At 41.7% G+C, this 27,759-nt stretch overlaps 2 protein-coding genes across 8 annotated transcripts; one reads left to right on the plus strand and one right to left on the minus strand.

Annotated features, from left to right (window-relative positions):
- Positions 1-674: 674 nt before the first annotated feature.
- POMP (proteasome maturation protein) lies at positions 675-12,051 on the plus strand. The gene is made up of 6 exons (XM_082304809.1): positions 675-756; positions 2,285-2,382; positions 3,250-3,310; positions 5,525-5,626; positions 7,480-7,573; positions 9,215-12,051. Exons 1-6 carry the CDS (start codon positions 754-756, stop codon positions 9,280-9,282), a joined length of 426 nt encoding a protein of 141 aa, XP_082160935.1. The 5' UTR covers positions 675-753; the 3' UTR covers positions 9,283-12,051.
- A 145-nt stretch (positions 12,052-12,196) lies between these two features.
- On the minus strand, positions 12,197-26,203 carry SLC46A3 (solute carrier family 46 member 3). 7 transcript variants are annotated; one of them, XM_082304805.1, is made up of 7 exons: positions 25,742-26,203; positions 24,874-25,086; positions 24,577-24,636; positions 18,681-19,554; positions 18,177-18,260; positions 16,585-16,741; positions 12,197-14,856 (listed from the first exon to the last, which is right to left on the minus strand). In XM_082304805.1, the coding sequence occupies exons 2-7, from the start codon at positions 25,063-25,065 to the stop codon at positions 14,769-14,771; spliced, it is 1,455 nt and encodes a 484-aa protein (XP_082160931.1). In that variant the 5' UTR covers positions 25,066-25,086; positions 25,742-26,203; the 3' UTR covers positions 12,197-14,768. The 7 variants fall into 7 exon arrangements, with proteins under 7 accessions (XP_082160931.1, XP_082160930.1, XP_082160928.1 ...); XM_082304804.1 differs by lacking the exon at positions 25,742-26,203 and adding an exon at positions 25,257-25,389; XM_082304802.1 differs by lacking the exon at positions 25,742-26,203 and adding an exon at positions 25,215-25,359.
- Between the last annotated feature and the right edge of the window lie 1,556 nt (positions 26,204-27,759).

Raw genomic sequence — 27,759 nt, forward strand, 5'->3', positions numbered from 1 at the left:
TGGCTATTAATACCTGCCTACTAACACAGCAGCTTTTATCCACCGTTCTCAGAACTCATTTCCAAAGATTAACCTGCTACAGGCGCGTCCCTGTCAGCGAGTGACAGAAGGTCAGGGCCCCGAGGGCAGCCCGAGGTCCCTGGTAGAGCAGCGCGCCCCAACAGGGGCCCAGCGCCCGGGGCCGTGTGTACCTCAGCGACCATCGCTGCCTCCTTTTTCTACCTCAGGCTGTCAGCGCTGTGACGCCGTTGGGGTCACGCAAGCTCTCCGCTTTTGCTGCCTGCAGGCAGCAGGATGGGTTTGACCAAGAAAAGTGCCCCCCACCCGACACCGCAACATGGCCGCCCCAGGCACTGTGGGAAGCCATTGGTCAACTCCAGCTCCTGCCTAGGGCCAGGGTGGTACCGAAACAGCTGGGTTTTGCCGGCATGTGGAACAGTGCGGCCAGTCTACGAGCAACAGCCCTGGAAGCAGGCGAGCGACGGCCAAGAAGGGCAGAGGCCCGCGGCCCCCTCCCGGGCTCCTCGCACCACCTCAGGGCCGGGCCGCCGCCGTCAACCGCCCCCGCCTCCGGGCAGCCGCAGCCCCGCCCCCTGGGAGGCCACGCCCCCGCGCGGCCCCGCCCCTCCCCGCGCGGCCGGTGGCGGCCTGGGGGCGCTGTTCCCGCCTTGCGTCTGACGCAGCAGCGCGCGGGGGGTGGAGCGGAAGTAAGGAGGCGGAGGAGGCGGAAGTGGCTGCGCCTGTGGGGCCAAGATGGTGAGTGCGGGCCGGCGGCGGCGCCGACTGTGGTTGTCCTGTCGCTGGAGCGGGGCGGACCGGACCGGCGCGCTGTGCGCCTGTGTACCCCGCTCCCTCGCTGGGCCGCTGGGATTCCCGGGGGTGGCGGCCGTTGGGCGAGGGGCGCCGGGGCCGTGCTGAGTCACGGGGGTCCGGCGCCGCCATGGCGGGCGCTCGTGCTGTCGGGTCGGGGGCCCTCACCGGGTCGCAGGCATCCCTGGTCCCCCCCGCCGCCGGCCGGTCTCCGCTAGGCATCTTCGTGAGCGCTCGGGGCCGGGAAGGCGCGAAGGGTGCGCGGCTGCGGTTAAAGCCCTTCTCCTGGGAGCGGGGTGGGACGGGGAGGCCGAGGGCCCCGGTAATCCCCAGCCTCCCGGAGCCGGGGGCTTCCTGCGCCGCAGCCAGCGCGACGGCTCTCGCCGCTGGAGGTCGTGCCTCCAGCCTTTGTGGTGGGTAGCAGCGGCGTGGCCACCTAAGGCGGACTGGGCATTGGCGTGGCTTGAGAGCATTACCTTTTGGGAGTGTTTCACGGTTTTCTCCTTACGTTTGACTTTCACTTTGATCTTCCCTCATGTCACATCTTCGAGGTAAGGCACCTCTTTAATGCTTTTATCTGCAGCAATCTCGGAAAGGTCTGGTCAGTGTTGAGTATGTTAGTTGGTAGATGCTTTATATGCATCTAATAACAGGTGGTTTAGGGTTTTTTAATAGCTATTAGGTTATCGGCAGTTAACATGCTAGTACAAAAGACCTTAACTATAAGCATGAATTTTCTGTTGGATCTGACAGTGTTGTTGGAGGAAACTCCTGCACTGAGCAGCTCATCACTGTAACCTTCCAGAGATTATTGCTGTCACCTTTCAGAATTTATTATACATTGGCCTATTGGTGGAGCAATTTGTATGAACAATCTTAAAATCACTTCAGTAAAATCGGGCAGGTTAGCATGAAATTAGTGGTCTGGGTTAAGAAGGGTAAGACTCAGTAAGTCTGTGGAGGTGTGTTTTTCTGGTCTTCTGCTACAATTTACTGTTTTTCCTTTGCTCTTTCAGTTAACTGGCATACTAGACCACTTGAATACACCTTGTCCTTTTTATGGCAGCCTTAAACCATGTATAAAATTAATTTGATCTTACTTGATTGTGTCTGTATTGAAGTACAGACACTTCTTCCTTTCTGTCCTGTCAGCTGAGCATGACCCGCCGTCTCCCTTTCCATCCCTGCAGCTCAGGGTGGGAATGAAAAAGGGGTAATTGCAAGTTTAACTGTTTCAGCCAGATCCAGAAAATGTGTTATCAGTATCTTTAACTGTTATCAGACTCTCTGAAAGTATTCTAATTTAGTGTGGGGTTTGTGGTTTTTTTTGTTTTGTTTTTAAAGACTCTAAAGTGTAGGGCCTGTACATGTGGTGTAAGGAGTCTTTGAGCACTTTGTTTCATTTGCCTGGCCTAATGGCCCATAGTAAAGGGGTCTGGTTCTGTTAAAGTAATCCTCACTTCTTTTGTTCCAGAATTCCAGAGGCACTTCTTATCTGCTGAAGGATAGTATCCCGCTTACGGAATTTTCAGCTTCAGGACCATTTGAAGGTCATGATCTTCTGCGTAGAGGGTATGCTTTACTTTTTGTTGTTGAATTGTGCCATAGCCAGTGTTGAACTTCAGATATAGGAAGAAAGTATGTGTTAAATGTTGGCTTTTTAAAGAACCTTCTTGGAAGGTGTATTGCAAAAGCTGTAGCCTAAAGTGCATGTATTTAATCAGATTGTCTTTCAAGTGTGAATTTTCTGTGAAACATCACTTCAAGTAGTTGATAATATTAATGGACTTTTACCTGTGTGATACTGCTCTTTAGAAAAGAGATGGCAAAGTATTAATAATTATGAAATATATGCCAGTTTTAATACACATGTATATGAGTGTGCTGTAGCACTGTGAGAAATGGTTAATTTCAGCATTGGTGCAAAAAGTAAAGTTAACACAGTAAAAATAGTGGGTTTGGGTTTTGCCATTTTACATGAGCGCAAAACTATGTGCATGTCTTGGATAATGAATCTAAAATAAGTTAATGGAGTTTAAAATGTGGGTAATACCTTCCCCCCTCACTCATAGTTGTATGTACAATATTCAGTTGCAAAAGCTTGGAGACTTCTAAAATCAGATACCATGTAGCTTGGATGTAATTAAACTTATAACGTTTTCATTTATTAATATATATATATAAAACCTGTAATTCTGTTTTGTCAAACATAAAGAAAAAAGCATACCTGAAATTTAAATTCCTTTTCTTCTAGTAGTGCTGTAGTTGGATGTCTTATTTGCTGCTTCACTATTAAGCTTTTTTTTTTTGGTAGTTCAAACTGTGCTAATTATGCGTGTCTATGGATGGACGTTTGTATCTGAGATTAGTTTTGGAATGCAACTTAAAAAATAATATCCTGATTAATTTGAAGTTCAATTTTTTTACTTGTATTTCTAGCTTTACAAGTGTGAAAAATGAATTGTTGCCCAGCCACCCACTGGAGTTGTCAGAAAAAAATGTAAGTATAACATCAAATGTAGTCATCTTCACTCTTAACTAATTATGAAGTTTAAATTAACAGTGTGGTTACCTGGACTGCTTTGTGCAGTAACAAGGAATGAGCAGGGTCTTGCCTTTAACAGAATAAAGGTGTTCAACAGGAGTAACATTTTAGTTATACAAATAACATTGCTGGCAAATTTGTTTAATGTTAACCTCCCACTTGTGACTCTCTCCATTTCAAGTATGTAAGCAGGCTTCCAAGTAGGGATTTACTTAGTAAGGTTTAGTCATCTAAAAGTTATTAAGCTAGTTGTGTATGCAGCCTCTATGGTTAGGTGGGGGGCACACCTGTCACTTCGGGAAGGCTGATGCTCCCATTTTGTCTATAGGTTTACCATATATCTTCATTTTCAGACTCTCAGTCCGGAAACACATAAATCCTTTTCATTAAATTACTTGATCCCACCTAGAAATTTTACACATGCAGTTTGTCGTAAGCGTGTACAATCTTGTCCAGCTCTAGTCATCACTTGTGGGCCACTTAAGAGTGGTCTGTGGACCATAGGTTGAAGGTAAAGGGAGACTAGACTGACAGCCTTGGCTAAATAGCTCATTGAACTGAATCTTCTCTCTGGTGCCTGTTTTGTCAGCACAGATGATTTGATGTAATAAAATGTCCGGAAGCAAAGGCAGTATTTGGATATAATGTTCCAAATGGCTAAGATAATCAGCATGACGAGGTCTGAATGTAATGCGTAATGTATTCTAATTCTAACCAGTGCTACTGTTGTCTTGAGCTAGTGTTGTCTTGAGTTAAAAGGAGCTTATTTCTAAACACTGTAAATGTTTCAGAGCTATTTGTCAATTGATTTTTTTTTTTACGACTGACTGCTATAACTTAGTTTTTAACTCTGCTCTTGCTGTATAAAACCTGCATAATTAAAAGATTACATGCTAGAGAGAAACAAAAAATGCACAGAAATAATTAAAACAGACAATGTGATCCCCTAAGATGTATGTGAAACTTTTAAATTTTTTTCCACATATTTGGTTAATTTTTCTGTAAGTTTATGGCCAGTTTATCTAAGAACTATTTTCGTGTACATTTGAATGGGAAAAGACTTATCTTAGCCTGAGATAGTTATGGTTGTTTTTACTGCTGTAAATGGTAGGTTATTCAGTGTCCTGAGCACTAGCAGAAACCAAATCTTGCTGCTACCCAGATAAGGACCCCTACCTTTATAAAATAAAGTGGAAATTGAAAAATAATGTGACCAGAATTGTAAGTTTGGGATGAGGCCTATAAATAGTATTTTCTGCTAACTTTTGAAGAGCATTCAATATAGGTTGTTATGAAGACAAGGCATGTTATGTCTTTGACTTGTATTTTCCTGTTGGTTTTTGACATCCCTTCACATAAATGGGATGATACTCCAATACTAGTAGGCTTTTGTCATGGTGTTTGAGTACAGGTTTTAAAATAAGAGATTTGTATTTTTTTGTTTTACTTTACAATATTGTATTGTGTCAACGTTACAGGCATGTAGTCACTACTATAAAAGCCAAATTTGAGACTGAATTACTGGAGCTTAAGTTTAACATTAAGTGTAAGTTACTTTTTTGTACTTCAGTATTCATGAGCCAGCACTTTTTCATTAAAAGAACCCTCTACTAAATAGATTGTCTTTGTCTTACTGATAAGTTTTAGAGCAGTTGGTAAAATTATGAGCTTTCTCTTGCTTTTTGGAGTCATTAGGAGTATACGTGGTGCTCTGTCTTCCTACTTGATCAGAAAAGAAGTATTTCAAGTGTTTTCAAGTAGAGTCTTTGATGACTAACAATAACATCAGTTGTGACTGTCAAAGTTTGTGTTCTTCCTTTAAATCAGACTTAGCTTCCAACTCGTGCTCACAATATTGTAGTAATGTAAAGTAGTGCAAAACTACACCACTTGGTGGTGTTACATGTCCTGATTGTCAAAAATAACAAAATAAAATTGCTACACTGATTTGTAATAAAATCCAGCAAAAAGCGATTTCAGTTTTGTAAAACAAATATTACTGCATCACTGACTGCCATGTATGTTTGAGACACATATGACAGGATCACTGAATTTTTGCAAGTAAATTTAATAAGCATGTTCATTTTAAGTAGGATGTCACAAATCTCTTCTATGGCTGTACTTCAAAGTAACTTTTTATAAAATAAAAATCAATGTTGTTTGTGATAGTTCCAGTTAAATCAAGATAAAACAAACTTTGCTACGCTGAGAAATATTCAAGGACTCCATGCACCTTTAAAGCTGCAGATGGAATTCAGAGCAGTGAAACAGGTAGGCATTTTTATCCAACTGGTATAACTTAAACTACTTGAGAAAATTTTTATCTTGGAACATGCTTTCAGAGAGACATTTCTCTTTGTTGAAATACTTTGTTTCCAAAAGAAATTATTTCACTGGTCTGCTTTTATTAAAACCAACCAACCAAACATTGCAATTAATAGTTTCCAGAACAGTCAATATGCTAAAGCCTTTCAGCTGCTGTTCCTTTGGTTACTTGGTGAAGTGTTAACTGCTCTAGCTTTTCTGTGGACTAGCTTCCTGTAAGCCTTCAGAGAAAAGCAGGAGGAATTGAGTATTAATTCCTAAAATTAATACTTCTCTGTAGAATGTATGACCTTCACGGGAAGGAATCTCTGCATCTGTAGGGCAAAGAGACTTAGGGATCCGAAGCAGGGAGTGGATAAAGAGGTAACATGAAAGCTGAAGCAGGGAATTTGCTATGTGCTTATTATTGTTCCGCAGCCTTTCTTGTAAGGTCTGGGAGGTCTACAGGGAGTTAAGTTCAAAGGTTTTAACTCTTAATTAGGAAGCTGAGTCTGTCTACTTTTCCTTCTTGTCTCCTAGGATGGAAAGTAACTGGATGGAGGCTGACTTTGTCCCTTAGGAAGCATAGAAACCTCATTGGTCCTAGTAAACTCTTTTTTGGCTTGTTGAAGGTTGTCAAGCTATTAAGAGTTGTTTTTCCAAGTGAGCTGGAGCGATTTTTATAGTCCCTTCCAGTGAATCGGGTGCTCCTGAACCACAGTGAGCTACATTGAACTTGGCAGAAATTACTGGTCCTGAAGATTTGAAAGTCAGACAGGATGTATGAAAACATCCCTTGATCTCAGCTGTGAGGTCTTACAGGGAAAAATCTTTTTCCTAACTGATGTTAGCACATGGCAGAAAATGAGCCAGGTGAGGATATCCCGCTAGTGTGTTTCACAGGTGTTCTTGGGGGATGTGTGGGGGAATATGGTCATTAGAAGGTTTTTCACTTCCAGCTTCATGCTAGATATACAAATTTTCTTGTGGTTTAATGTCACTTTTCTTAAATATTTACTGGAATAGTGTATTTGAACTCCTGACAATTGTACTAGTAGTGATTATGGAAATCTTTGACGTACTTTGTGTGTAAAGAGATAGCTATATGATAATTTTATGGTTGTAAAATATGTTCATGGTATAACTGCAGTATTGCTACTACTAGCGAATGCAATTCTAAGTACAGATATGCCATTCTCAGAATATTTAGGATCTGAATGCTGCGTGTACCACTTGAAATTTTTTTGTAATACTGTTGGTGAAGGGTACAGAAGAGGGTGTTGAAAGTAACTGGCAGTGGACTTGAAGCTTAAGAATTGGTGGAGATCAGAGAAATAATTATTATTTAGATTAATGGCAAGGAGGATTATGTTTAGGTGTGAAAATCAATATAGCTCTTTGGCTTAGATTGCTGACTTGTGTCAGAGACATAGGAAACTTAGAATGTGGTTTCCAAACACTGCTTCAGGGCGTTGATGTTTGTTGCAGTGAGAATCCCCAGCTTTATGTGATAAGAGGAGGAAAAAAAAAAACAACCTTTTTTTAACTATACTATTTGCTGTAGTAGCTACACTGCAGTGAAAGTTACAAATCTAGTGAAAGGCTGTTCTTTTCAAAACTGAGGGAGAAACAATAGAAGATGGTGATGTGAGGTAGGTTTTGCTGTCTGTGTGCTGGTAGTTCTTATTTCATCATTGGTTTTGAAGGAAGAAGTGACTTTGCCTGTCACTTTTCTCAGTCACTTCAGACTGAAAAATCTAAATATAAACCCCCTCAATTTCAGACTTGCGGAAACTTGAACTCTTGTTGTCTTTTTACAGGTCCAGCGTCTCCCATTTCTTCACAGCTCAAACATAGCACTGGATACTCTGAGGGGAAATGATGAATGCATCAGTTTTGAGGATATCCTTAATGGTAAATACATTCTGTTTTCAATATTATGGAAACATTTAAAGGTAAAATTTGGGAACTGTGAAGTTCTTTGCTGCTATGGAATAAGTGAATTAAGTGCACAACGTACAAAGAAAAAAAAAAATTCCTGAAGACAAAGAAGTGATAGGGGAAGGAGAAATAAATGTGATTCAGCTGCTAGTTGTGTGGAAATTACTCTGAAATATTGAGTAAGCCAGTATTTGCTTGTAGTCTGGGTTTCTAAAGGAGTAGAAGATTATGCACTCATGTTGTATGCCTGTTTCCCCAGAAACTTTTGAACTACTTGTGCAGATTTTGACAGGTGGAGGTTACAAAGTTACAAAGTTTTTAGAAGTTCTGTAATTAAAAAGAAATAAGTCTACAGGAGAGACCCAGAACTAATGAACCAGAGACATGGCAGGGGGAAGGGTCCCTCAAATTATCTCAACAGTTTGCAGTTGTGTGGTGGGTTACTGACTGACAGTATGTGTGGAATAGAATAAATCTGGAAAAATAGTTTTAAAGTTGTTTCTTTCTAGCTGGTAGTTAAGGACATGGAAGGATGCAGAGAGTATTTTGAGGTGGGATTGAAGAATGGAAAGAGCCAGGGAGATAGGAAACTGGAAATAATGGAGGGGTAAGTGGGAATCTAGAGGTATGAGGTAAATCTGGGATTATTTTCTGGGATGGATTTACAGGGAGCAAGGGAAGGACTCTTAGGTTATTGTGGTTCAGGGGGTAGAAAAATGTCAAACATCAATTATAGGAATTTGGTTATTTACCATTGCTCACAACGAGCTGTTACATATTTATAGAGCGCTAAGGAACGAGTGGGTTAAAAGTGTTTTTGGAAAGGTTCTGTTTATCAGCTGGGGCTGGATTAGATAATTTTGGTGTCTCTGGAGGAATCAAAGGCATTAATATGCCTTATTTATGGAAGGAAGACACTCTGATACACCTGTAAAGAAAGGTGTATTTCTTCCACAGTGCAGTCATGATCTTTTCTGGCCTTGGCTTTTTTTTTATTTTTATTTTTTGTCTGGAAATGAAGTTCATACTGTCAGTATCTCTTGTGTCCTCTGCACATTCCTTGATAACCTTTGAGTACAGTGGCTGATGTCAACCATACTTTACGGAATGGAGGAAATCTCAGACGGCTAAGGGCATAGAATTTCTGTGAAACTAGGTGGTTAGGTGGAGAAGAAGAACCACGAGTATGTCCCAAATAACGGAAGGGCTGGCGTGTGAGCTCCTGTCGTGCAGAGAAGTTGCATTGGAAAGAGATGTGGGCCACCTACAAGGAAAAACTTCAGTAGACTTGAGTTCTCTTAAACACAAAACTCAATCAGCCTTGAGATTCAGGCTATAGGAGACTGTGCTTCTGTAGAACTACTTGGTTTTACTTGAAGTGTATCCTTACGAAACACTGTTCCACTACCGATGTATTTGTTATCTGATGATTGCTTTGGATAGAGACTTACGAGTTACAGACCTGCATTGTGCAACAGTGTCAAAAATCAAGTCGAGTAACTGTTGCGCTAAGCATTAGATTTGAAGAAAAAAAGAAATGTGGTCATGTTCCTAGTTATTGTTGGTCTTTGTAGCTTGGTAAAAGCCTCATGCTGTTGACTTTTTTTTTTCCAGATCCTTCACAGAGTGAGGTTATGGGAGAACCACACATGATGATGGAATACAAGCTTGGTTTATTGTAACGCAATGTACTCCACAAACATGTTTTGTGCGTGTCTTTATACTGCAGATCTAAATACATGATACTAAATTGACGCTCACGGTGTTAAGCAGTCCTACAGTTACCATTTGCCTTCCTTGATGAAAAGGCACATTAAATGTTTAAAGTCTATAAATTGTTCTGTGCTTGTTGTCAATTATATAAATGTCCTGTAACTAGGTAGTTTAATGTCTCTTCATACACAGCTCAGGACAATAGCTTCTTAACTATGGAAATGCTATATATGTATACAAGAAATCCAAAAATACCCGTGCATTTTAAAACTGATTACTGTAGGTAAATGCATTTAATGGATGTTCTTGCAGAAGAACTTTTTAAGGGGGAAACAAAGGTATTTTCCATTGAGTAACTCTTTGTTCATGAAAATTTCCATACACTTTTTAAACTATTGAATAAAAGTTTGCTATAAATGCTGTTGCGTTCCAAAATATATTTGATCATAAATAGAGAATCTCTTATCCACAACACAAACAGTGTTGTTCCTTTTTCTTGCAATATCTTTAAAGATCTTTAACTTGCACTGCCAATGGAATCCTGATACATACATTTTATTCCCCCCTGTTGACAGTTGTTCATGAGGGAGCCATTAAGCTTTTGTGTAGAATTGGAAATATCGCTGTAAGAAGGGAGTTAAAGGTCTGGATTTTTTCATCTGTGTCCCTGAGAGGAAATTCTGATTTCTGAAAGTAGAAGCAGCTTCCACTTGGAGTTTAAAGAGGTGTTTTGAATTATGTTCCCAAATGGATTTTAAAAGAGCACTCCTAGATCTACGTATTTTAGATTTCGGAGATTAATTATGCCTAATTATGACAGTACATAATAAAACTGCTGCAGTGACAACATGAAGATATAGTGGTACTAGATGACAAATACAGAAATAATTTTTTTCGTGGGGTTACCAAAATCACATCTTAATTATGGGACAATGAGAGACCTATACTTAAATACACCTTTTAAAGGGGTGGGCCACTGAAAGGTTTTTTGTGTGCTTAAGTGGGGGCCAGTGTTATTAAATTGAGGGTTGTAACAACTATTTTCTGATGTCATACACGTACTTGTGTCATGTATAAATCCTGTAAGGCGGCTATTATGATGTGGCATATTAGGATGAAAAAAAAAAAAGTCTGTGGTTCAAAAGATGTCAGCTCTTGTCATGTGTGGGGAGCTTGAAACAATATTTCTAAGAGAGGAACTGCCTTTATTCAGCAGGTCTTAATGACTTGATTAAACTGCTAAGTGCACTCAGTGTTCTGTTGTAGATAATTTTAGCAGAAATGTTGCTATAAACCTCTCTTCACAATCCCAAACATCTCTTGTGCTTTTCAACGTGCTTGAAGCTGCCACAAATTCCCTATCCATGTGGGTGAAAGCATCTAGCTTCCATCCTGTAAATTTTACGGTGCTTTTATGTGCATCTATTGCAGAACACTGCAGCAAATGAAAACATTAAGATGACACAGTATGAGACACTTTACTGGTGGTTTTATTTGGTTTTATATTTAAACTTGTTTCATTTAAAAAGTGAAGCTTCTAAAGCTGTCTTTCACTTGAGAGCTGCAGAGATTAGAAGCTTGTGCTGTGAAATACAATACAAGCTATGTCATTTGTATTTTTTGCCATAGTGAGGTTAAACATAGGACCAATAAATGGAACACACAGGAATAGACCTACTCACTATTTTGTTTCCCCGTGAGCTGATATACTTCATTAAATATCAGAATTGGCTGCTATTTTACAATTGACAAATTTCTTGGCAGTTTTATTTAAAGCAAAAGTAAACTGTTGTTATGAAGCCAGCTTGGGGTTCAGTAGGCTGGGTGTTGCTCTAGGCCCAGGCCAGAAAGGCTGAGGGATTACCTTGCCAGGTCTGGGACAAATTAAGGTATGGGCATGGATTTTTAGGAGGATTTTCAGGTCTGCCTTCCTACCAGCACTGTTCCGGGAATAGGGGTGCAGAAAACAGGGAGCCGTCCCATAGTTGTAGCCAGTTACTGGTACTTTGTAGCTCCCCACCTCAGTGTATCTAGCTAGTTGGCCTTTTCTGGTGTTGGCTGAAAGATGGATGCTATTGTATCTGAGCAAAACAACACTAAGACAAGTAATTTAGTAGAGTTTCTCATTAGCGCAGCAAAGAGCGGACATAAATTAGGGGGCTGGATGCAATTTCTAGGTGGTTTTGTTCAGGGATTAGTGTATGTTATTATAATCTTGGGTGAGATCAAGCCATATTCAGAGCAAGGAAGCTAATTTTAGGGGTTAGCCAGGCTGGAAAGCAAAAGGTATGTGTAAGAGGCATGTGCAAGAATTTATGCTTTTAGTAGAGTGATGGCAGCCAAGCAGGACTCGGGCAAAGAGCTTTTGCGATACGAAGGAAGGGTTGCACTTGCTCAGTGGTGCAGGGGGTTGGGCTGGGGCCTGGTCTTCCTGGCCCAGCCCCGTCTCCCCATTTCACACAAGCCTCGCTCTGTAAGGCGGGTGCTGGAAGCAGCAGCCCGCGGACGCATGCCAAGCCCGGCGTGCCGACAAGCGTAGCTGTGACCGGCCCTGCCTCGGTCTCGCGTTGGACCCAACCTGGGCAAGGGGAGGACGGCGCTTGCGGGTCCCCTGGTCTGAGGCGCAACGCAAGTCCCCGTGCTGGCTTCTCACGGACAGCACTGCTGTCCCTGCCTCCTCTTGGTGCTGATGCTCTGCTCGGCATCCTTTCCTCTCCCCAAGCGCAGGATGGAGGCAAAAGCGCATCCTTCTGCACTGCTGTTTGTTTGTTACTACCATAAAAAATAGGTGACACCACAGCGCTGCTGCTTCTGTTTACATGACCGTTCCCCCACCAGTTATCCTGTTGGCCATTTGTCAAAAAACAATGCAAGAACTACAGATACAACACAGAGTTTAAAAATAATTATTAATTTCTGTCAAAATAATTCGCATTTATATACAAATAGAACAACTGCTATAAACTTGGAAGAGTCCGATTTAATAATGTGAAGCACATTAGTACCTGGTTTCCTCAAATTGCACCGTGCTAGGCACTTTAAAAAACACAGTCCATATCCTTCATGTGTTTTGACCTAAACTTACAGCCAGTCCTAAATGCTGTGTCTACCAGAAATACTTTGCAAACAGCAAGTACTTTGTACAGCAAAATCAAACCATAACAGAGCCATTCCTGAAGCGTATGTACATGTTCTCATGTGGGCCAACAGAATGCCACTGCGGGATGGGCTTGCTTTGTTGCTACCTTCCAAGTGCTAGCAGGGGTGTGCATTGAAGAAGTGAAGGCACGCACCTCTTCTTCATTTTCTTTTACTTTTTCCAGACAGTTTTGTGTGAAATAGTTAATTTCACAAAGCCTTACATAACTGCATAATGAAGAGGCAAGGAAGACAATGTAATCTTTGTGCTGAAACCCTTTACATCAGTGCTTTCTTAATCTCTACAAGTACTCATTATGTTTTGGACCCACTGATTATTGTAAAACTCCCCTCGCTTCTCCAACAAGTTGGCAGCAACTTGGGCACCTGAAGGGAGGAGAGTTAAGCAGTTTTATTTACTGGCTAGTGTCTAAACTAGCTAGCAAAAACTAATGATCTTTAATTGCCAACATCAGCCTTGGTAGTTCAGGACAGAAGTGTAAGAGCTGGCTACAGTTATTGGCTGTGTAAACAGTCATTCCCCTGTCCTGGATAAACAGCACTGTTTTCCCCAGTGACGGGTAGGTAGTGGTCTCCTGGCTAGTATAAACTCTCCTTTACTTTACTTGAACCCTCTTCCAAACTTCTCCGTCATCACAATATGTAGCTTGGAAACAATGCTGTCGTTCAAGCAAAAGGATCTACGATAGTATCATCATGATGTGGTACTAATATTTTTTGGTGGAGCACCACTGAGAAGTTCTGCAGAAGTACTCTGTTCATATGATGGATGTTAATGGCTGGAAGCCCATCATTGATTATACAGCATACGCTATGTCCGGCTTCGTTTTTAGCCTATGCTGCGTGCATGTGAAGTCAGTTCCCACATCATAGTTGCTTTCCTAGAGTTTTCCTTCTGTGAATGTCAACCACTTTACATTATTTTGATTTCTCTACCTAATCTGTTTTGGCGGAAGAGAGTCGCATACAACCTACCTGTACTCTCAGGGATGGGAAGAGGATTGGCTGTCAAACTCTCTCCGAAAAAAACACATGGGAGTGATCCTCAACATGGTGTTATATTTCCATTTCTGCTATGTTGTGCGTTCCCGAAGCTAATACTCTGGATAATTTCTACTTAAAGATCTCAAGCAAAAAGGTGAAGAGTCAATGCAGAAACTGATTCCTAAGTTTGGCAGTCTCACCAATCTGCGCTGTGGCCCTGGGCAAGTCACTTGTTCTCTCTGTTGATTTCTCTCTCTCTGCAACAGGGAGGATAATATCTGTTATGGAAGGAGGGTCTTAATAGCATTTGTAAAGTGCTTTGAAGATGAGAAATGCTGTTCAAGTGCTCATAAATTATGCTGCATTCACTGCAAGATGATTAGATGCATGATTCAGATTTGGGCACCTCATTTCAGGGTTGTTAAAAAAATAATCAAAAATCCACTGAAAAGAAACGCTATTACAGCCTTTCACTAGAAGAAACATTTAAGCAAAGTACAGCCAACTTCGCTAGAAAACAAGAAATATCTATGGGACAAAAAATAGAGGTGTCTGTATGCAGTCCCTAATACATGGAAAACGATAAAAATGTATGTGCAATATGGCCTGTGCAAAATGTAGGCATAGGCCTAACTTCACGCTCTGCAAGCTGGAAATTTTCTAAGTATGACAGTTCTGTGTGAAAATCCATTTTAAGAACTAAGTCAAAGGCAAGGTCCACACATCACGCATTCAACTTGCACAGACATTCTCTGCTAACTGCAGAGCAAGTACTGCCTCCAGTTTGGTTGCTTTCCGACAAAAGTATCTTTTAGTTTAGTAATTTTAGACAAGTTTGGGGGCTTCACCATTAAGACAGGCTTTTTAAGATGTACACAGTGGACCACATCCTCAGCTGGCATGAGCTCCACTGGCTTCAGCAGAATTGCCAGCACCCTCTGAGTTGATAAGCTTAATCTCTGTCACCTCACTTAGAATGATACAAGATGTATCACAATCCACAGCTGACATTCTCAAACTTGACAAAGGGTAAGTGGAAAAAGAGTATCATCCTACCTTATTTTTTCTTCATGCTGAAAGCAGCATTAAAATCTCCATTGCCAGCCTATTTGCTAGTTAAGTGTAAGAGCTAGCTTTATTCAAGTGCTAAAAAGAGACTGGATAAAGAGTGCTACCAATTTAGTGCTCATTGCTGCAGGGCCACTTAGAGATTGCATCTGCAACTGTTGTGTTATCTCTATGGTCTCTGTATGACATAATGGTCTCTGCCACTGCATGTCAGGTTAGAAAACCCAGTAGACGAATCTTTTGTTCAACTATCAATGCTCTCTATGCTGGATACTTCTTCAGGTACAAGCAGAGCCAAGTCCTCCCCATTCCAGCTTGTGCACAGAAGCCAGCTGTAAGACACAGATAAGACAGATATCTTTAGCTGAGATAGTTAAGTAAAGTATAGCATGCTGATTCAGCACCAACAAACATATCTGATAGCTCTGTTACAGAAATCTTCTGTAGCACAAAGCTGTCGAGGTATCTTAGTAAACAAAAGCAATGACGACACTTGCCCTTATTACACAAGTTAGACAATATCATTACTGCTGTCTTTGGTAAGTACTTAACTGCTACACCTGATTTATTACAGACTGGAACAACTACCTTTTCTGCTCTCAAATAATAGTAACATTGCATGACACTCTGAAAAGAAAGGTTTTGGAGAAAGGTTATTCAAAGGGTGCAATGTCTGAGACACTCATGACAGAAGGGAAAGAACAATAACTTTCAAAAATTTATGGTGATGATGGACTACAGTCCTGATTGCAGGGTGGACTAATTGATGGTAAGTATCTGTTGCCTTTTGCACAGAAGAGAGTGCTTTCTTAACAGAAACTTTCTCATACAGCACTGAGCTAAACTAAAACTAATATTTAATAAACCAGAAGTATTTACCAGGCTTTTGTTCATATAACTGAATTCTTCACTTTTTTATTACTTTACTGAAAAGTATTCTTCACACACAAACACACACAAGACCCCTTTGCTTCAATTCCCTCAGGTCTGAGACCCATCACTTCCTTAGTCTTGAGTTACCCTTAGTGCAGCTTCTCTGAATAGACTGTGTAAAACGCTGTAGTCAGGCAGGCACAGACTTGAGATGATGTGAAATGTTCTAAATCTATAGCATTACCACTGCCTATTTAAAACTTAAAATGCAGCTGATGTAGAGATAAAAGGTGACTGAGGTAAAGCCTAAGCATTAGGAAAAAAGATACAAGTCTCCAGCAAGAGTACCACCCTCTTCACAGCTTTTTTCCTCCCCTGAATATAAATCTATTTAATGAAAAGTGAATCCTTCTGTCATTTAGATCTATGTTCCAACACTCTAAAAAGACTAATTTATATTGGAAAGAACACACAATGAAATTATCTTTTGTGAATACTCATGAATAATGATCTTTCGCTGTCAGTATTACTAGATATTCACTAGATATGATTAGGTGCAAATACTATAGAGGCATATTTTTTAAAAATGTCTAGAGGTTTATTCATATGGGCCTTAAAGTTAGTGCAGACCTTTTACAGATTTTGATGGCACTGGGTCACAAGGTACCCGTGACCAAGGACCAGGACAGATAACTTTCCATTAAACTCACTGTGTGATTGGTCATGTTTACAACCCTCATTAGCATCTAGAAGAGCTCAGACTGCAAAACTAAGCTCATGCTTTCTGTTACTTTTGTTCTGTGTGAAAGGCTTTCCTCAGGGGCACCTGTAAAGGTCCCAAACCAAGGGAAGGCGCACACATGCAGTCCAGGGTATGGTGTATCCCACTAGTAGTACATTCAGGGTAGATTTCAGTTTGAGGGAATTGGGTGACAAGTTCACAGCATGGAGCTGAGGGGAGGTAGCTGGATCAGGGCCAGAATGGGACTGATGATGGGAAATCTCCAGCAAAGGTGTAGGGGAGTAGGTGTTGAAGACAGAAAAAGCATGAAACTAGAGCTACTAGAGCACACTAGAAAACACTGAAGTTTGAGAACTACTGCACTAAACCGTTTCAGCTTCAACTCACGTCAAAACAGAAATTACTGGCAAAAGCAGTCAGAAGCACCCTCCTGATCTGTACTTACCACAGGACAGCCAGCGGAATTAGACAAAGGCCTGCCGATAAGAGGAAGCTAAAACCTGAAAACCATGCAACAGTAGCTGCATAGAGAATATTAAAAACTGAAAGCGAAATAGTGCCGGTCACAACTTCTAAACAGGCAATGCAAGCAAACACAGCACCTGCCAAAAACAAATGGATGGATTACAAACAAAATCAAACCAAAACCCCTTCAAAGTACTAAAGTTTTTAAACTTGTTTTGAAAGATCTATCTACCTACAGTATTTTAGCAAATATGCAAGTAACAAGCACCCGAGTATCATAAGTCTGCTATGAAACTGTCTTCTGTGGGGACTCCTACAAAAGGCTTGTTTTTTACATAAAAAACCCCACCAAAACCCAAAAAAAACCATTTTGCTGATGGAAACCGTTTTTCTTTGCTAGTATTCTGTCACCATACCTACTTTCTTGAATCTGCTTATCACGTGAAGTTCAAACTGCTCATCCTCACTAACCATCCTTTGCCCCTTCCAATTCTCCTCTTGATTCTCACTCTTCCCTTTCTTGTTTCTTCCTTCTCTAATCTTCACCTTTACATACTGAAAAGGCTCTGATCCAACAAAGACTGCTGGTTCAGCACATAACCATTTTCTCATTTTTGGAAGGAAAGAAGCATCTTTTTTGCACTGAACTACCCATTGGGGTGGCAGTCTGTCCCATCAGGGTCTTGTTGGGCACATTTTCCCAAGCTGTATTCATATTCATGGGACCATAAACAAAATCACAACAGGTAAGCAGAAAAGGATGACAAGAGGCAATCTGATTCCTGCATCAAACTACTCAAGTAGTCAAAGCCCTGAAGAATGCCAAGAAACTGCAAAAACAGAGGTGTACATTAGCATAGATCAGTACAAAGAGATCTTTGTTTCAGTGTATAAAGATACATCTTCTAAAAAATAAAACCAAACAACTCAGGCGAATGCTTCTAGAAAGTATATGCTCCCTAAAATCTGGTTACCGCAAAATATGGGATACTAGAGCCACATTTTGAGGCCTGACATGCTTTTTTCTGTGTTCCATATGGAAAGCACTTTGGGAAGTAATATGTTATATCTTTTGGGACATGTTTAAGTAGCCACAGCCACCCGTGAAGCCGGGCACATAGCTCAGGATGCAAGTCTTTAATTGTTTTCAAGTGCTTTGAAGGTTGACCACCTACTGCTTACCTTTCTAACTTACTAAGTGTGACACTGACAAATAACAAAAGTGTATCTTTCTCAGCACGTCAAAATCTTGTGAATGTGGAAGTACTTGTGAAATCACATCTGTGTAAATCTTGAGCATTCCTCAGCTTCAAGTTCTCCGTGGTCTTTATTTTTAGAGTAATATCTCCTTTGAAGGTTGAAACTTGCAGTAGTTTTTAAACACAATGTTGTTTATATTAAATTCAGAATCAAAAGCCATTAATACCATGACATAGGGTCATATAATATGGAACTTTAAAGAAAAGCAGTCTTAAAATACCAATACATATCTGTTTGTTTAAAGGTAACCTTGGTGCATCTCTGTTCTGAAATACCCTGTTATTGTATTGTTTAAAAACAAATTCTACTCACCCTGTTCACCAGTGAGAACCACTTTTGACAGCATGGATCGGAGAACAGGAATAGGCATAAAGCAGAGCAAAGATGGTACTCTTACTGTAAAGCAATGAATCAGACATGAGACACTGAATAATAAAACCCCAGGATTTTACTAATACATTGCAAATGAATTAGTCGCATACTTTTGAATGCTCAGTTCCCCAAATAGTAAAAAGCAATAAAAAATCAAACTGGAAGTGCACTGAGACACAATTATCCAAGCACAGAGAAATTAATAAATCCAATGTATCTGTATTGCACTAAAACCAAATCATAAGCAAGTAATTCCATTCACTCCCCACACACTTCATCTTTTAATTAAATCCTAAAGCAGTCTGACCCAACCTTGTATATTTTACCTCTCTATGACCCTTTCAAGATGGTACGTCCAATATCTACCAACTGCACTCAGTACAGATAACATAGCAGCATTTTCACATGTATTGTTGACCATGGAACAACTGATTTTGAACTCACCTAAAAACATGAGCAGGGTAGTTTTGGCAAAGGCAGCCATGACCATTCCTCCAATGTAAGAAAATATCCCAATAAAGACAATATAAATGTCTTTGAGACATTTAGAAAACAAGTAAACTCCTAAAAAACTGGTCAGAGAGACAGAAGTGAACGCAGCTGCTCCATATCCAATGTATACTTCACTCCAGCAGAGTGGCTCATCCAGTTCATACAGCGTAAAAAGCGAACTCCCACCAACCATAGTAAACAAGTATGTCATAAATGTAAAAAGCAACACAATGATTAAAATTCTCTTTTTGTAAGGGGCAGTTTTAAAAAGCATGTATACTCCAGAAAATGTCTCTCTAAGAAGTTCTTTACAAGATACTGGTGCCTGGTGCTGGAATTCAGATATGCCTACTGTATCTTCCAGAAAAAATATAATATAGATAATATTAATGACATGAAGGAGACATGTTGTCACAAATGTCCATGTAAAGCCTATTCCTCTTAGAAAGTAGCCAGACAACAGTCCTGCCAATCCAGATACAACTCCAAAAATCAAATCCACCACAGCTATTCGCATTGTCTTCTGCTTCTCATCGTGACACACGTCTGCTATGAAAGCAAAGCCTCCTCCAAGGAAAGTTGCCATGCTTCCAAACAGTCCAGTAATAAATGCAACCGCAAATAGGATAGAGAGTGACAAGGAAAAATATGATATTACAGTGAGGCAAATATCAGCAATCAAAGCTCCCATTGATGGTAAAACTAAAGACCTTTTGCGTCCCTGGCGATCCCCATTAGCTACAATGACAAAGGCAACTATAAGGCTGGGAACGGCCCCAGTTAAGTCCAACTGCGTATTAAAAACAGAGGTTTTTTCTTGAACTTCCTGCAAAGAGAAAACAAAAATAATTGTAAATACTATAATACATTGTAAAAAACCCCTATAATAATATTACACTTACATAATGATTAACATGCAATATAAAGAATAGCACAGTACATGTTTATAGATTATAAATTACATTATTATAAAACATAATACATACCTTATCATTTTATAAGATTGTATGACATTATATGCTATAATAAAATACAGTACATTACTGTATGTTTATAAGAATGCATTACATTACAGTAATCGTTAATACAAAGGAATTGCATATTCAAAGACTCAAGCTTTTGTAACTGTACCTTCAATATTTCTCAAACACCCCTTGTTACATTTTAAGCCAGAACTTATTTCTTAAGATACAGTCTTACTAGTACTCTTGACAGAGAAGTTTCAACGGAGACAAGAGAACAATTATTTTGAACATGCATTTAGAAGAGCTGGTGCTTATACTGTAAGGACCTCCTTCAGTACAGGGTATGCCAAAAGGACACCGGGCCTATTTTCATCTCTCAGAAATCAGTAGTAAAACAGTCTTTGACTGAGGAACACATCCCATGCTCCCCAATCACAGGAGATCCATTTTTCTTCCTAAATAATCCTACTGAGAGGGTTACAAAGAAACAATTCACTGACTTGCAGACTGTGCAAGTAAACAGATCAGGATTCGCTCTGACATCCCAGTGTACAATGTTAATAACAACAACAACAACCACCACAAATGTGAAACACCACATTAAAAATTATACCAACTCACAGATATGTGAATTAACTAATTTTTAAAACACTGGAAAGCTCTGAGTTCAGAAACTGTCCAAATCAGTGATCTCTCTATAGATATGCTACAGCAGGTATTGACATAAGGAAGAGCAGCTAACACTATGACAATAAGCTGTAAATACCCATTATGGGAAAAATTTCTGAGTTCTTTTTAACAGAAGTACAAAAATCAAATGTAGATGAAAAACAAACAGTTAACCGAATGTGAATGGCTGTAGAAAAAAGAACTAAAGAAAAGTCAATTAAAAAAAAAAAAAGACTATCTCCTTAGGAAGCCAGCTGCTAAACAATGTTCAGCAAGCTAATTCAGGTCTTGCTTTTAATGCATCGATGCAGGCTAGACAGCCAGCAGCCACAGCAGCCCTTTCAAAGACAACCACCTGATCAGACAGAAGAGCAGCACAACCCCTTTATACGCTATAAGATAAACTTTCAGATGCAGAGAGTAAAGTCACTCTGAAGGTTTTCCTCAGGTTTTCTGAGGTATCACACTGATTTGGGCAGGGGCTGCACTCTTCAATCCATAGCAGGTACAGCCATGTAAGTCTTCCCAAGCCATTCTTGGCCTGTATTCAAGCCATCTATATTCTACGTTTCAGGCGTCTCCTCTGTAGCTAACAATCCCCACTGAGTAGCATCCAAAAGACGAAAAAAACCTAGGATTTCCAGGAACATACTTTGGACAATTTTAAAAGCTGCTGAATGCTTTATAAATTCATATTTGTATTTAAAGGCAAAGACCATTAGTTTCCAGTTCAATCTCTTTTTTTGTTTACAGGATACCAGGTTTTATTGCAAGAGGAAAATCCAACTGATCCTGAAGCCCTCAAGGAAAGCCCTCAAGATCCCCAGCACTCTGGAGTCTTTCACTCTCTTCCCTTATGGTGTCTCACTACCTTAGGATTCATGATGTCCTGTCCACTGGCTGGCACTGTAGTCACCCTGGAAGGGTCAAAACCATGAAGACTGAACAAACTGAGATGGAAAATGATATTCTGATCTTTAGCTCCTCCCCTGCTGACAAAGAGAACTCTATGTAGTTGCAGGCATTGCTTCTTTACTAGGATCATCAGGTTCAGAGACATGAGTGTCAAAGAAATGCCAATACATTAGAAATAAAACTAGATGTTATTATATACCACCTCAACCCACATTAACCATACAATACAAATATTATTGCCAAACCATAAGGAAGTGTTGAACTGGAAGAATAAAACAACAAAGACTTGGGTTTCATTGTTTTGGAAGTAGATGTGCAACATAAAGAACGTGGCTACACATCCAGATACCGCAAATGACCAGAACCTTGCAGACATAAATGACTTGTCTACTGACAACAAGACTGAAAGATAAAAGTACAGAAAAACTCCATTTAGAGTGTAAAGCACTCAACCGCCCACTTCACGTTTTTATAAAGTCAATGGAAAGGAATATAGAAAATGACAGGTCAAACCCAAAGCTGCTTTAAAATCATGTAACTCTATTAAAATCAATGGAACTACACAAATTTGGAGAGAAAGGTCTAGTTTTTTAACCTGTAAATTCACTCTACTCTGAAAAAATGCCCATTAAGAAATAGTTCTTAAAATTTAAAAATAGTTCTTAAAAATTAAAAATAGTTCTTAAAATCACAGATTTCAAAATTAAAAGAATGAAAATGAAGAAGCAATTCACTTATGTAAGGATTAAATTAAGAGAGAAGTGTAGTGCCTGATGCTGAACAATGTACAGGACATGATAAACTGACAGGCTCATAAAATTAAAAAATATTACTGAGTAGCAAAGGAAAATGCATGGTTTGGATAATAAATAAAGTGGACAATAAATAATGTTTAATGATTAATAATATAGCTCTTTCTGAGCTAAAAAAAAAGGATTATCCAAGCCAGTGATTGGAATGCTTCAGCTTGTATTCAAATCACCTTTGAACTCATTTTATTATAAAATGACTAATTTCCTTCTAATTGTAAGAAATAATTAATCTAAATGCTGCAAAGACTATCCATTTTGAACTATATTCTACTTTTTTGCAGGCTCCAAGTGATTTTTGTCTTCAATTTCCTTTTATATTTTGCTTTGAAATAGATGAGATTAGTAAAAAGCTTCTCCGTTCTCAGAAAGAAAGGGCTTACTTACACTAAATTAACTATTAAGGGAGGTGTTCCTCTAAAAGTTAATGCCAAACAGGGCCTGTTGGGAACACTCCTGACAGCAAAATTTACAGCATCTGTAAATATAAGTCAGTTAGGATGGTCATAGAAAATCCAGAGCACCCACTTCACATATGCTCAGCAAAGGGCTTGGAACTGCATTACTGGATCTACTCTTTTCCCCATACACAGGATTATTACTCAGCACAGAGACCATGTTCCACTGAAATTAATGGGTGTTTTGGGCATTTTACATTCTTATACTATGGCAAAAAGTGTGGTATCAAAATGCAGGTGAGATGTCAAGACAAGAGCATGATTGCTCAAAAGCTCATACCCTGCTGGCAATCATTCAAATGGAGGGAATGGAAATTTGGCAGGAAAGGGAAACAAAGAAGTTCTATTGGCCATTATTCAACTATGGTCTTGATATGTTCTCAAATATAAAGTTAATTATACTTTGTATCCTTTATGCCAAAAAACCTGTAATGTGTGAATTCACCACCACATCAATCAGAGATGCTATCTAAACTTCAGCTGAAATTAAGGACTCTGCTTCAGTGTCTTGCAAAAAGAAATATGAAGTCTTGTATCCTGAGCATAGGTGATCGCAGTTTGAATATCAGGTTGAATTTGGGGGGTTTCTCGCAAATGCAAAATGCAGAAATGTTTGTGAAATGTAGGTTTCTTGATGGGCTCTGCGATTAGAAGTGTATGTACCACGTATGGTTTTCTTAGAGTTGCTCCTTCTATTGACACATGACACCATATGACAAAATGCCCCCACACAGCACCAACCAGGGAGCTAATACTAAAGAAAACACTTTGGGGGAGTAACATACAAGCATTACTCAGACAATAATTGGTTATTATCTCCAAATTAATTCCAAAGGGTGGCATACATTACCTTCCTCAGCTGATGGGTCAGCCCAGAAAGCACACTGGACTTCAGTTCTATTGACCTTTTTACTTTCACATTCTTTCTAAGACCGGCTTCCGTCACATGAGGAAGAACCTACTCCACACTAAAAATCCCGAATTATTCCTTTGATCCTCTTCAATGGAAGCATGTACCATTAAAAAAATTATTTTATATATGACAAATGAAGCTGCTAAGCTCTGGTGTTCAGTCTTGTGCATACACAGCACATCAGAGATTCAAATCTGGGATGTGAGCGAAAATTTTCAGGTGCCGCCCTTTCAGCAGCATAGGGGAATGCCAGCTGACTGTTTCCATAACTCCGTCTTCTGTGTAATTTACAGTCCAAGTCATCTACTTCTCTGACTCTACAGTGGTTTCATGTTCCACTTAATCCAATCTAACAGTTGTTGTTGCCAAGGATGGTTCTATTGTACCTCTTCTGCAAATGTGTTCCCTCTGCCATGCCCATGTTAAATACAGCAATTGTGTGGCCAGAGTCTGTCAGAGCAGTGCACTGCTTCAGAAAACAACACTCAAAACCCAACAAACTCAAAAAAAGAGATGAGCTTTCTGTTGAATCAGTGCCCATATCAAATCCAAACCATAGCCTGTAACTGTGGAATTGCAAGATACAACACATGGCGGGGAACAACGGCGGGGTAGAGGGGAAAGGAAAACGGAGTATGATCATCTCTTCTGCTGGCAGCCCACAGTTAGTTCTGCTTACGCATAGCATTAAAACTGCACTGGAAGCGCAAGGGAAGAGGTTCTAATCAACAACTAGCTATCCAGCATGCTGAACTATGAAAAAATGCTAAAAATGTAATCGACCATGAGATGCTGTCATCTTGCCATCTTTATATTTCAACAAGGCAGACTAGCACTGCTATGAATGGTAAATCAATTATGTTTGATTGTGCAAGGATCAATTAAATAATTTTTCACATTTTAAAAACAAACACAAAAATTTTTTTTAAACCCCCCCCCCTTCTTCATACTTGTAATTCCTCTGAAATAAATGTATTCCAAGCTAGATCGTATTCCTGAAAATCAGAGGACATTTGCTAAAGTTTACATAGTTACAGAGAACACTGGAAGTCACAAAGACAACTGATGGCTCATAAACACATGCACAACTCCTGCTGGAAGGAGGAGCCTTCAGCGCACCCGTTTTAAGGTCAGCCCAATGCCAATTTGGGCCAAATCCTCTAGGATGATTTTCAGCTCCTGTTAAAACACGGAATTTACCTCAGCATCTTCCTGGAGACAAATCTTTGTATTTAAAGCACCACAACTACCTACAGCGCAACACAAGAGCAATGAGACAGGGAAGTGACAGCAGTTTACAAAACTAGCGCTTTTCTATATATAGGAGGTTAAGTAAAGTTAGAGAAAAGGCTATGTGGAGGCAGCACTTAATGGCTGCGGGTTTATTTACAACTGTATTGTTTTCTCCCCTCTTACCTTCTGCTTGATATAAGTCGGGCTACTTTTATTCTGTTCACAGTAAGTGGCACTGCTATTGCTGATGAAAGTGGAGTTGTACTCCTCCTCCCACAGCCGCCGGTAGATGAACTGCTGCACCAGCGGGCTTGTCAAGGAAGACGCAAAGGTGTAGATGAAAATGACGGGCTCCACGCACAGAACCTTCCTCATTTCTGGGTTCGGCTTTTAATCCTGTGCACCAGAAAACGCAACGCAATTACTCACGACGTGAGAGGCAAACACCCGACCCGCCACCGCGCTCCGCCTCGGCTGCGGCAGCCCCTACCCGACCCCCGTCAGCCCGCCCGCCCCCAGCGGACCTGCCCGCCGGCCCCGGCCCTGCCCCCGCCGCCGCCACCCGCCTGGGCCGGGCCCGAGGTGCCGCCGCCCGCCGCCCGCTCTCCTCCGCCCCACACCGGCCCGAGGTCACGCAGTGCCCGGCGGTGCGTGACGGCGGAGGCGGGACGCGGCGGACAGCCGCGGCCCTCAGCGGAGGAGCGTCCCCCGCCGCGCCGCCCCGCCCCGCCCCGGGCCGCGGCGGCCGAGCGGAGGAAGCTGGGCGCCGCCATCTCGCCCCGCTGCCGGCGGCGGCTGCTCGGTGTCCGCTCAGCCGCCCCCCGCCCCGCGGCCTGGCGCTGCCGGCCGAGCCGCCCCGGGGAGGGAGCGTGGCCGCCTCCGCGGCCCGGGGGCAGCCCTCCGCCGCGGGGAGGAGAAGGGACCCCCGCGGTGTCGGCACCCACGGCAGGGGACGCCTGGGGTTGCGGCTGGGAATCACGGCGAGTCAGCAGCTTCGTGGTCTCAGCCCCGAGCAGCGGCGTGCCAAGCGTTGCTGTCGCTCAGTGTTTACCGGGCCAGGGAGTTTGTTTTCGCCGGTTACGAAACGAGGCCTCGTTTAACGCCGGGCTGGTGGAGCCGGTGCTGAGCTGGGTCCCGCGGGGTCAGGCTGCCGGGGGTGACGGCGCCGCGCCGGCCGAGGTCCTCCGCGCGCTGCCGTGGTCTCTGCTCCGTGCTGCCGTGTTGTCCGCTCCCAACTGAACTGATTGAGAGGTTTTATTGTAGCTGCTCCCCTTCCACACGCTCCCTTGGCTTGGCAGCCAAGGGGTAAAAGCAACGTTCGTTAGCTAATGGCTGGTCTCCAGTTAATACATCCCATTCGCCCCGAGTCTGACACAGCTGGTGCCGTGTCGGGGAAAGGTGCGGTGGGCCGCGTCCGTGTCGGCGCAGCTGCTGCAGCTCGTGCTTTGGCTCTACAAGAGAGGTCGTGCTGGTGCAGATCCGCGGTTCTGCTGTTTAGATATGGCCTCTGCCCGCCATGACGTACACAACGGAGGGAGCACGCCCTGGCATTGGAGCTGTAAAACTTCAGGGTGTGTTTTCTTGTACAAACTACAGAAGCTGTGTCTGCTCACTGATGGTGGCTGCTGGTTGGGTTATGGAGGCTGGTTTCTCTCTGCTTTGAGGCAGGGTGCTTTGGGGCAGACACCACAGTACCCCTGCTCTCTTCGTTCTTGTTGGTGCACTGTCATCTTAAGACACTGAGATGATTCTGGCCTCCTTACAGGTGTGGTACAACAAGGAGAGATGACATAGTTGGGGAGAAGCCCAAAGGACCTCCTTTCATTCTTCCGTACTGCTTTTCAATTACAAATATTGCAAAAAGTCCTGTTTGTTACAAGCACATCAAAACTTCAAAGGTTCCCTGATGTAGCTTTTCTCTTAAAACAAGAAGTGCAGTTTAATAGCTTCATGAATATTCAGTTACTTCGTAAACTGATTTGAAGCCAGATTAACTGTAACATGGGTCATATGATCTCCAATAACGCTTTAATTTGTTTCACTGGCATGTGACATGTCATTCAGTCCCAAATTTAGGGATAACACTGGCCTGTCATGTGTCTCAGCATAGGATCAACCCAATGTACAAGCTCAGTGGCCTTGATCTTTTACTTCAGATGGTGAGCTTGTTTGGTCTGGCATATAGGCCTGCTGACAGAGACACACAGACACAGACAGACAGTGATTCAAAAAAAGTGTGACTCTGGCCTGAGATCAACTGTAGAGAGTATTGTCCTTCTCCTCAGCCTATCCAGGTCCAAAGTCTGATTCATCCTGTGACAGTATTTTGTTTGTCACAAGGTAAAGCAAAAATGATCATGTGAGGGTTACATGCAAATGGGCTGCTAGAGGAGAGGGGCTGTTCAGGTCAGCCAGCTGTTAACATTTATCTGGATGTGGTGAAGAGGGATTTTAAGCCTGTAGGAACTTTCTGTTCTTCCACAGAAAGATATTGTCCAGAGCCCCATTAGGTCTCTTGCTAGGTCCATCTGTGCTGAAGAGCATGTTGCTCATAGAATCATAGAATTGTTAAGGTTGGAAAAGACCCTTAGGATCATCGAGTCCAACCGTTAACCTATCACTGCCAAGTCCACCACTAAACCATGTCCTCAAGCACCATGTCTACCCGTCTTTTAAATACCTCCAGGGATGGAGACTCAACCACTTCCCTGGGCAGCCTGGTCCAGTGCCTGACTACTCTTTCAGTGAAGAAGATTTTCCTAATATCCGACCTAAATATGCCCTGGCGCAACTTGAGGCCATTTCCTCTTGTCCTATTGCTTGTTACTTGGGAGAAGGGACCGACCCCCACCTCGCTACAACCTCCTTTCAGGTAGTTGTAGAGAGCGATAAGGTCTCCCCTCAGCCTCCTCTTCTCCAAACTAAACAACCCCAGCTCCCTCAGCCTCTCCTCATAAGACTTGTGCTCCAGACCCTTCACCAGCTTCGTTGCCCTTCTTTGGGCATGCTTCAGCACAATATTCGAGGTGTGGCCTCACCAATGCTGAGTACAGGGGCACTATCACCTCC

Source organism: Platalea leucorodia (assembly GCF_965183815.1).
Source record: "Platalea leucorodia genome assembly, chromosome: 2".
Classification (NCBI taxonomy): Eukaryota; Metazoa; Chordata; class Aves; order Pelecaniformes; family Threskiornithidae; genus Platalea; species Platalea leucorodia.

What these genes read in the sequence shown, in the direction of transcription:
- POMP (XM_082304809.1), top strand. An exon ending in TGGAGTTGTCAGAAAAAAAT is followed by an intron (nt 3,311 to 5,524) that starts GTAAGTATAACA and finishes TGTTTGTGATAG; the next exon opens with TTCCAGTTAAATCAAGATAA. An exon ending in TTTTGAGGATATCCTTAATG is followed by an intron (nt 7,574 to 9,214) that starts GTAAATACATTC and finishes TTTTTTTTCCAG; the next exon opens with ATCCTTCACAGAGTGAGGTT.
- SLC46A3 (XM_082304805.1), bottom strand. Translation starts at nt 25,065, where the DNA reads ATGAGGAAGGTTCTGTGCGTGGAGCCCGTCATTTTCATCTACACCTTT. An exon ending in CGACTTATATCAAGCAGAAG is followed by an intron (nt 24,637 to 24,873) that starts GTAAGAGGGGAG and finishes GTGTTTTAACAG; the next exon opens with GAGCTGAAAATCATCCTAGA. An exon ending in TTGGGCTGACCTTAAAACGG is followed by an intron (nt 19,555 to 24,576) that starts GTGCGCTGAAGG and finishes TTCTCTTTGCAG; the next exon opens with GAAGTTCAAGAAAAAACCTC.